A 10,633-nucleotide genomic window follows, 5' to 3' on the forward strand; every position below is an offset into this window, starting at 1 on the left:
TAGGGTTATTTCCAAGCGTGCTCGGTCATCCGAGGGCCCTTTTAATGCTCCTGCGACCCCAAATTGGGCTGAATGGCCAATTGAAACCGAAGCTCGTTTCGACATTGCACCTACTTTCGAGAGCAATTTGGAGACCGCATGGTCCGTCCGCGAATTGAGGGCCCGTGGCCTCACCTCTCTTTTCAAACCGTGCGCTCATTCTTATTTCCTGCGTGTGGTCCGTCTGTTCTATGCCAACATGGTCCACTCATGTGAGGAACCGGACAAAATCAAAACCACCATTGATGGATATGATTATGAATTCGACCTCGATGACCTTACCATGGCTATGGATTGCCCCTTGGTTTCGCCGGTGGATGAGGCGGGCCTCGCCCTTTATGTTGAAGGTCCCGATCAACCTACCTTAGCATACATTGTGGGAGAAATTTGTCATGGTCAATTCACCGGAAACAGAACCACAAGCACCAATAAATCTTTCTTACCATGCCGGCTATAGTTTCTCGATTCGGTCTTGGCCAAGAATGTCCTACCCGGGCCAAGCCATTCCGAGCAAAAGAGGGAATTTCTGAAAACCCTCTACAATGCTGAAAAGGAGTGTTGGTTTTGTGTCCCATAACTTGTCTGGGACCAATTGCTAAAAATCTACAATGAATTAATCTTGGTTTGGTCACGCACCACCACCACCTGGGCATTCCCATTTCCATACCTTATTACAAGGTTGCTCAAAAATATGGGGTTCCGAGCTCCCCGTGGTGAATAGAAAGAGAAAGATGTGTTGAACTTCAACCTTGGGATCTAGAAGTCCAGCACAGCTCAACTTCAGACGTCCCGTCAGGCTCGCATTGGTAACGAGTTGGATTGGTGTGCTCTGCGCCCCCCCCCCCCTCCATATGGTTCCTGCTCCTCCTCCTCCGGATGCCCCCGTTTCTCCAGCTGCCCCTTTTGTCCCGCTGCCGGATGTCATGACTCGCGCCGACTATCTCGCCTTGGATGCTCATCTTGATGCCTTTTCCTTGCGCTTTGATACTATAGAGGGTACCGTCCAGAAAACTCAAGAGAATCAAGAGATTCTGCAGGCTATGCTCCAGTCATTAATTGACCGTGCACCTAGCCCACCTGGTGCCTCCTCCTCTACTCCAATGGTGGAGTGATTTCATGTTTTTCTTCTTATTTCCCGTTTCAGTAGTACTTTTTAGACTTATTTTGGGCCGCGTTTGGCATTTGCTTTTCAGTTTTTCTTTGGCACTTATAACTGCATCACTTTTGCTATTTTGCATGGTTTATCGTTTTTAGTCAAATAAATTGCAGTTATTTTCATTGAATTTGGATTCATATGATTCTTGCCTTATATAGATATCTTTTAATAGGTTTTTTGAAACCAAGTTTGGGGGCATGCTCCGAGAATTTGCGAGCTGGCCTATATTTGCACCGCCACTCCAATCCTATCAACTTGGTACTATTGTTCCTTTCCCCCTTTGTTCATTCTCTTTGCTTGTACTTTGTTTTCTCACATTGAGGACAATGTGACATTCAAGCTTGGGGGTGCATGTGCATGCTATTACATTTTTGGTGCATGAGCATGTTATTGCAGTTTCGATATTCTTTGCTCATTTGATATTTTTGCTCATTTTTTATGCTCGTAAGTTAATAAAATCATTTTGTTTAAAGGGAACTTTTTGAAGGATGAAGCATGTGCTTAATACTTTGTGTATAGAAGCCAAGACAAATTTTTTTGAAAATAAAGAAAATTTTGAATTAAACATGTTGATTCATAGTCGGATTGTATAAAAACTTCAATTAAATTTTCGTCGGATTTCATACTCTGTTATGCTTCACATTACACATTTGCACACTGGAAACCTAATTGTGAGGTATGCAACCCAAATTGACCCTGATCAGGACTCAGTGATCTGAATTAATGACCCTAATGAATGGATATCCTTGGCATATTTTTTTTTTTTAAAAAAATATATATATATATTAATAATAATAATAATAATTTTCAATCAATGACTAGTCGAAGTTCGTAACATTTCCAACTCAAGTTATTAAGCCCTAGGAGTGTCTTTACACTTAGCACCTTAAAGCCATCTGGCTTGAGAGTTGTTGACCCAACACTTGCTATATGGGTTGGTTAGAAAGCTTAAAGAACTTAGACATTGCACGGTTGTTCAAAAATAAATAAAGATGGTTCGTTGAAATTCGTAGCCTTTCCAATTCGAGTTATTAAGCCCTAGGAGTGTCTCTATACTTAGCGCCCTAAAGCCATCTGGCTTGGGAGTTGTTGGCCCAACACTCGCTACATGGGTTGGTTAGAAAGCTTAATGAATTCTCGACATTGCACGACCATAGTAAGTGATCTTTTGTGTTGATCAATAAAATTGTCAATAAGCAATAAAAGTTGTTCAGTTAATAAAGTTATGCCTTGGAGACCTCATTTAGAAGGAGATTTAAGGATGTGAAATTGTGTTCTTGAGATTGGAAAAAGAGGGTAAAAGCCACATATTAGGAAGCTGCCTCACTTTCACTGAAGCTAGAGTTCATGTTATTCAATAGATGACAATTGAAGTGTTTATATTGACCTTGATGATTGATGCATTTAAGTTGAACTTATTTTGTCATTTTGTGTTAAGGCTTCATATATGCAAGGTAGTCTGTCTAATGTCTATCTTCAAAATTTTCTGCGCTCCAAATCATAGTTAAGCTTCGTCGATATTTTTGTTTCATGATTGATGCATGTGTTAGCATTTCATTGGTCGTCATTTGCATTAAGCTCTTTGTCTTGTTTTGCTAAGGGACTAACAAAATGTAAGTTTGGGGGTGTGATAAACGCCGAATATTACATATTCAATCGCCCTTTCTTGCATTAGTTAAGTCCATTAGTAGAGGATAAAGTACAATTTTAATTCAGTTGTGTATTTCTTTCTGATTTCAGGTATTTTTCCCAAGAATGATCAAAGAAACGGTTTTGACAACTTTCCGTTGAAATACATGCGCCGTGTCGGGGAGTCATCTTTTGAACCTGACTTCTTCTGTTGCCGTTTTGTGAAGTCATAACTGAATGTTCGTCGTGGAAGTGCGTCCATGGTCCTGCGTGAAGAAGGCTTGCAATAAGCCTTGTTAATGTAGCAGAGGCAAGCTCTCACGGGCGCCTGCCGCACCACCACGGGCGCCCGCCGAACCCTTCATCTCTCTGCCCCATTTCGCAGGGTCTTGCTGAGCCATCGCGGGCGCCCGCCAAACATTCCAGTCCACCGCAAGCCACCACGGGCGCCCGCCAGCGCCTCGCGGGCGCCCACCGACCTGCTGTAGGCAACTCAACTGCCCTTAAATTTTAGCATTTTTGTCTCTTTATCTTCATTTTGTATGGCTTAGCTTGATGCAAAGGGGGGAGCTCGGGATTTAGGGGGTATGGTGAGTAAGTTTTGGTTGGAATAAAGAGAAGGCACACATCTCATTTCTCAAATCTCAAGTTTTAGGGAGCCAAAGGGCTAGAGAGAAAAAGGAGTGTTCTTGAGTTTAGGGTGTGAAAATGGAAAGTGGTTCTTCCTTTTCTTCTTCATACTTTGTAATTATGGGTAACTAACTCTCTATTTAGGGAGGTGATGAAGCTCCATCTTGTAAGCATTGCTCTATTTTGATTTATATTTGGGGATTAATGTATATGTGTGATTTTTCCACGAACTAGAGCAATTTATGTTATGTAAAGAACTCCAATGCTTATAAATGATCATTTTGGGTTAATTATCTTGTTTTAGATTATTTTTCTCTCATGATTATATTGCTTCATTTTCATAGTGACAATGGGGATGAGTTCATGGAAGTGTTTTTATTGGCATGATATTTAGGAATTTTGATAATCTATTGCTTAGGGCTTTCCTTTGATAGATTCTTCTTGATTTCTATTTCATGTGCTCCTATTATGAGATTAAGGGCTTGATGATCTATGGCTTGGTGATCATGTCTAAAGTTGCATCCTAGTTTAGGTGACCAAAACATGTAGTGCTTTGATAGGTTATTCTTGCTTATTGATTTTATTATTTTCTTGAAGGAAATATAGCTACTTTATGTTGTTATATTCTTTGGTCATTTATATATGTTACTTCCCCAAAGTAAATCATGCCATAACATGCTTATTGATAGGTAGCGAATTCACCTCCCTAACTCCCATTTCTTATTGTCTTTATCTCGTACTCCCTTACATTCTCAATTTATGCACATTTTAATTCCTACTTTTAGTGACAATCCAACAAATCCTCTATAAACCCCTTTATCATTCTAAAAGATGATTCTAGTTACTTAGGTTGCCATAAACTAGCAGTCCCAGTGGTTCGACTTACCCGACCAATAACCCATTTTACAATGATTTGTGCTATTGCAAAGGTTGATTTTTAATTGACAACCGATCATGTACCTAATGTTTAAAAACGATCTATATTCAAGCATTTTCTTTGACCTGAATTGAATGTTAGTAGATGAAGACCATACCCTTTGTAAATTTCAGAGAACGTGGACAATAAATAGTTTCTATGTTTGTTAGTATCTCATGGAATAAATATGAAAATTTATTAAGAAAGTCATAATACAAGTTTGAGACGTTTCCATTGCAACACGGGGTTTTCTTCCCAAAATTCAGAGCCCTTTGCCAAAAATTAGGTCTCTCTTTTGTTGCCTTTCCAACAAAGATTGAGCTTTGAAACTGACTTTTACAGTTTAAAAGATTGTGAGTTGTTAGTCACACAACTCACACATTAAAAGATTTTGGTCACTATCCACAATATAAGAAATTATTAGCAAAATGTTTGTGTTTAATTCATAAATGATAATCTTGTTATTTTCCTTTTTTATTAACATTCTGAATTTGAGACTTGTGTGATGCAGCTACTTTCTTGGATTTTGTATCGTGAATTTTGCAACTACTTCCTTGGATTTTATACAGTGAGGTGGTTTTTTGACAAGTGCAGACTGAAACTCAAGTGCTAGAAGGTTTATCAATTTTTCAACAGAGGTGTTCAAAAATTGATGATTTTCTTGACAAATGGATTTACTTCTTCTTTTGGAACATTGATAAATGTTGAATTGTTTTGGCATATTGATAAATGATGAATTGTAAAAATATTTTAACTCTTTTGATATATTTAATGGGATATGTATGTTTTTTGAATTGAATTATAGCTGAAAGGATGTCAATAATTGGTAGTGGATGATTAACTGGCAATAATTAAGGGTGCTTTATTTATAAAATATATATATATATATTATTTACGGGGAGCTTGAAATCTCGTAAATAAGTGAAAATCCTTCTAAATAACTTTTCTACGGCATACATAGCAAGTCGTGAGAATGGTTTATATTATTTACGGGTACCTAAATTCGCCGCAGAAAAGTTTTCTACGGCATTCTTCAATGCCTCGTGAGATTATTTATAAGTAGTTAAAATTCGCCTTAGAAAACTTTTCTACGGCATGCTTCTGTAGCTCGTAAGATAATTTACGGCTAGTTATAACTCGTCGTAGAAACCTTTTCTCGATATCTCGTGAGATTATTTACGGGTAGTTACAATTCGTCGTAGAAAAGTCGAGATTATTTACGGGTAATTATAATTCACCGTAGAAAACTTTTCTACGGTATGCTCCAATGCCTCGTAAGTTAATTATTAACGGAAAAATATCCATGCCGTAAATAAATTTAATATATAAATGAAATTATTTTCTACAGCGAATCTATTATTTTTTTACGAGATAGATTTTTTCCTGTAAAAAAAATTGAGTATTTACGGAACCTTCATACACGAGGGCCTAGAATGCGCCGTGAATAGGTTTTCACGGCGTTTTTGGCCCCTCGTAGAAGCCTTTTTTTTCTTGTAGTGCCTTAAGTTCGAGCATTCTAGGACATTTATCTATCTTACTTTCCCGTTTTACTAATTTCATGTTATTGTCCTTTTTAGGTGCTTATCCCCAAAATAAGTTAATTCAGCCAAATTAGAGCATAAAAGAAGCATTCTCAAGCTGAATGGAAGAATGGTGCAAAGTGGAAGCAAAGTGGTGGAAATTAGCAAACTTCGATCGATTAGGAATATTTTCGATCGATCTCACCTCACCAAGATGGATCAGACCCTTTGTCTTTATCCTCAAAGAATTTTCATCGTCGATCGATTCAACTTCCTTCAAATCGATCGAACTTCCTTGAGCTTGTCCTCACCTACAACTGTTGTCTTTTCCCAAAATATCCCAAAATATCTCAGAAATTTTTCGTATTCTAAAAAGATGCCGCCAAGGATTGATCAATCTGGCCAAACTTCGATGGATCTGGCCACAGTTCGATCGATCTCATCTAAATTCGATTGAACACCCCTCAAGTCCGAATTAAAACAGAGTCCAGCTCATTAAAAGATGGCTCGTGGTGCAATCATTGAAGGGACCCTAGTGCACGAGACCGGACCATTGGGTGTGACACTTGAGCTTCCTATATAAGGATTTTGAGCCATTTTTACATCATAACTCATATCTCACCATAACTTAGTTATCATAATATATCTCATATCACATATCTTGGAGAAGAGGCTAGAGCTTAGAGAGACATACACTATTTTGGGAGTTCTTCCATTTTTCTAGGGTTTCCATCAAGAAGAAAAGCATTTCTACCATGGAGATGGCCCTTGAGGGTTGAATGACTACATCAATGAGTGGCTAAACATCTTCTTGGGGCTAGAGTTAGCCCTAAGCATGCCTTCTAGACCTTAATGCTTTGTATTTTGAGGGGATTTGTGTTATAATGTTGTCTTGACACTTGATTTATATATGAATCTTGTTCTTACAATGATTTGTCTTAATTAATACTTCCAATTGATCATTTCATTCTATCCATATGTCTATGTATGCTAGAGTAAATGTTCATGTGTTTATCTCTTGGTTTTTGTGATATTGATGTATGTCTATGTGTATTGATGCTATGAATCTAGATATTGTCAAGGCAAAGTGATTAAATAGAATACTCTTGTGGTTTGTTTGATGGTTCATACTCATTTCTTGATGGATTGTGCCTTTACCTTAGTTTAATTAGTTTAATTTTCATGTCCTTAGCTTAAAAGTAGTGTAGTTGCTTTACTTTCTTAGATGTGAGGACAATCCATGCTTGTTGTTTGATGTTCCATACTTATGAATACAAGTAGTACAATTCTCTATCTTGTTAGTGTGTTGATTGTGAACTTAAAGGAAGGAATAATGGCTTAGTTTGATATATTGTGCTATTCACTAGGTTGTCTAGACATTATATGCTTAATTAGTCAATCCATACTTGTTGATTCAATCAATCACACATCTATGTATTGCAACACATGTTTCCCCTCATTCATTATACATTGAGTGTCTAGAATGGTGATGTTTAGTGGTGACTTCTAGATCTCAAGACCTCTTTCTCTTGTTCTCTACCCTTTTTATTTTATTTTAGTTGTTTTATATTGAATTAACTTACATTGTAGTTTAACTAACCAACAAAACACCTTTTGATCACTCGACCTACTAATCCGACCTTGTTTCCATATTAACATAGCCCCCAATCCCTTAGGACGATCCCTACTCACCCTAACTATATTAGTACTTAGAGGTAGTAGTGACTCTTTATAAATTTAAACTTGGCCACACTTTTATTGCAACTTTGTTGGTGCTAGCGACGGCATCGCACCAGATAACCTCGTCTCAACTTGATGAAGAATAAACTAATTTTGAAATTGCAGGAAAAGAAATAACCTACAATTCATGAGGAAGAAAGAGTTGAGGATAAAGGTGGAGAAAGTGAAGAGGTTGAAGAAGATGAGGATAAGGAATTAGAGATCACCACTGATGAACCTATAAGAATTCCTACACCATCTCTAGATATACCCACATCTAACAGTTCAAGAGTTAGATTGAGTCATTCAATTGACAATGTGATAGGTCCATGGGATAAGCATGGTACTAGGAGTACAGTCCGTGATGATATAGGACAGTTATGCATTGTAGATGATATAGGACACTCATGTCACATGGCTTAGTTTGAACCTAAGAATGTTAATGAAGCTCTTCAAAGTTCTAATTGGTTTATGGCTATGTAAGAAGAATTACTTTAATTTGTGCAGAATGATGTTTGGGAACTAGTGCCTCGACCTAGTGATATTAATATCATAGGGACCAAATGAATCTTTAAAAATAAACTTGATGAACATGGTCTTGTGATGAGAAATAAAGCTAGATTAGTTGCACAAGGATACACTCAAGTTAAATGAATTGATTTTGATGAAACTTTTGCACCTGCTGCTAGACTTGAGTCTATTCGACTTCTTTTTGCTCTTGCATGTCACTTTAAATTCAAATTGTTTCAAATGGATATTAAAAGTGCTTTTCTAAATGGTATTTTGCAGGAAGAAGTTTATGTAGCACAACCAAAAGATTTTATTAATCTATATAATCCTGATTTTGTTTAAAGCAAGCACTAGAGCATGGTATGAGAAATTAACTTCTTATCTATTGCACAAGGGCTTCAGAAAAGGAGGAGCGGATAAAACGTTGTTTATTTTCAGGAAAGGAAAAGATTTTCTTGTTACTCAAATATATGTGGATGATATTATTTTTGGTGTTACATATGATAACCTTGTTCATACTTTTTCTAAAGATATGAGTAAAAATTTTGAAATGAACATAGCTGGTGAACTGACTTTCTTTCTAGGTCTCCAAGTGAAACAACTTAATGATGGGATTTTTATATCTCAATCAAAATATGCAAAGGAGCTAGTTAAGAAGTTTAGTATGAAAGATTCAAAGCATATTCAAACTCCTATGAGTACTTCATCCAAATTGGATAGAGACTCTGATCCTAACAATGTTGATCATTTCTTGTATAGGAGTATGATTGGTAGCTTGTTATATTTGGCAACAACTATGCCAGATATTTCATTTAGTGTAGGTGTTTGTCCTAGGTATCAAGCTGATCCTAGATAACAACACATTCTTCTAGTCAAGCGCATTATTCGTTATGTCAATAGTACATTAAATTATGGATTGTGTTATTCTTCTGAGTCTAACTCTGAGATTGCAGGCTATACTGATGTTGATTGGGCTGGTAATAAGGATGATAGAAAGAGTATTTCAGGTGATTGTTTCTATGTTGGTACTAATCTTGTTTCATGGTACAGCAAGAAGCAAAATTGCATATCATTATCGTCTTATGAGGCTGAATACATTGCTGTAGGAACTTGTTGCACACAATTGCTTTGGATGAAACAGATACTTCTGGATTATGGAGTTAATCAAGGTATTATTTCTATCTTTTGTGATGATACTAGTACATTTAATATTTCAAAGAATCCAGTTTTGCATTCTAGGACTAAACACATTAACATTCGACATCACTTTATTAGGGAACTTGTTGAACAAAATGTCGTGTCTTTGGAAAAAGTGCATACTAATCAAAATTTAGTTGATATTCTCACTAAACCATTAGATGCTCCTAAGTTTTCTCATTTTAGGAAATATATTGGTGTCTGTTGTCTTGATTAGATATATTACAAAGACATAGTCTAGAAATGATCTTCATGCATATCTTGAGAGACTAGATTATGTTTTTCGGAAGCTAAGCAAACAATGTTGATTGAGTATGTTGAACACAAGGAGATTAATGACACATAGATTATCCGTGGAAAGCATACACAATGACTAGGAATTGATGAAATTGGTTTTGCTTACTTATTTCGTATAGTAAATGAATTATTGATAGTACATTTACTTGTATTTGATGTCATTGTTTTGGTCAAAGATAATGTTGATATGATTGATCATTGTCTTGAAATTTAAACTTACTTTATGTGTTTTAGACCAAAAGAGTGAAAAGAAAAGAAAAAGATTGAAAAACAGCTTAGAATGGAAAAAATTTTGAAAAAGAAAGAAAAATATTTGCTGTTTAGAAAAAGGTGAGATGGAAAAGGCTACCTTTAGGATTTGTCCGAAAGCTACCTTGACTCAAAAAAATGGGAATAAGGGAAAGAGCTGGCTGCTCATAAGCGTGAAAGCTGCCAATGTGCAAAAAGAAAAATGGAGCACAAAGAGAGATATATAATAAATAAATAAATAAAAATAAAAATAAAAATAAAAAATTGTCTTTTGCACATGATTGATTGTTTGATTTCTAAGGATATGTGATATCATTGATTTATTATCTGAAATCTGAACAATTAACAGATCATATGTTTTTGGAACTTGGTGGTGATTTTACTACACTTACTAAGTTTGTGGAACTTCAAAGAATTGATCTTGGTTATTTCTGTTGATACATATAATCTTGTGGAGTCTACATTTTCATTGGTTTCAATTTACAAGATTTATATGGTTGGTTGCTTCCTACTTCCAGGATATTTCTTCCTTGTGACCCTTGTTAATTTGTGACAAAAAGGAGGAGATAAATTATAAGAGATTAGTCATCATTCAGGGGGAGAGCGTCTTTTCCCCTTTTGGTATTGAGGGGGAGAACCATTGTTATCATTGCATGTGTTTACATAGCATTGATATTCAGGCATCAAAATGTGTTATTTTATGCTTATGTTTATTTTCTTGATTAAGCTTCACGGGTAGTTGTGTTTGAGCTAATGTGCAGATTACAGGTT

General features: G+C 36.2%; 1 protein-coding gene across 1 annotated transcript; it reads left to right on the plus strand.

Moving 5' to 3' along the window:
* Positions 1-8,651: 8,651 nt before the first annotated feature.
* Positions 8,652-10,300, plus strand: LOC132271441 (uncharacterized mitochondrial protein AtMg00810-like). The gene is made up of 3 exons (XM_059772823.1): positions 8,652-8,889; positions 9,073-9,288; positions 10,212-10,300. The coding sequence occupies exons 1-3, from the start codon at positions 8,652-8,654 to the stop codon at positions 10,298-10,300; spliced, it is 543 nt and encodes a 180-aa protein (XP_059628806.1).
* Positions 10,301-10,633: the final 333 nt, after the last annotated feature.

This window comes from Cornus florida, unplaced genomic scaffold (assembly GCF_030987335.1).
Source record: "Cornus florida cultivar Cherokee Brave unplaced genomic scaffold, ASM3098733v1 CherokeeBrave_3.0.0_Hap2_Chr01, whole genome shotgun sequence".
Lineage (NCBI taxonomy): Eukaryota > Viridiplantae > Streptophyta > Magnoliopsida > Cornales > Cornaceae > Cornus > Cornus florida.

Bases quoted from the DNA above. Each gene is read 5' to 3' on its own strand.
- LOC132271441 (XM_059772823.1), top strand. From the start codon at position 8,652: ATGAGTAAAAATTTTGAAATGAACATAGCTGGTGAACTGACTTTCTTT. The intron at 8,890-9,072 runs GTAGCTTGTTAT...CTGAGATTGCAG, and splicing joins CTTGTATAGGAGTATGATTG to GCTATACTGATGTTGATTGG. The intron at 9,289-10,211 runs GTATTATTTCTA...AACAATTAACAG, and splicing joins GGATTATGGAGTTAATCAAG to ATCATATGTTTTTGGAACTT.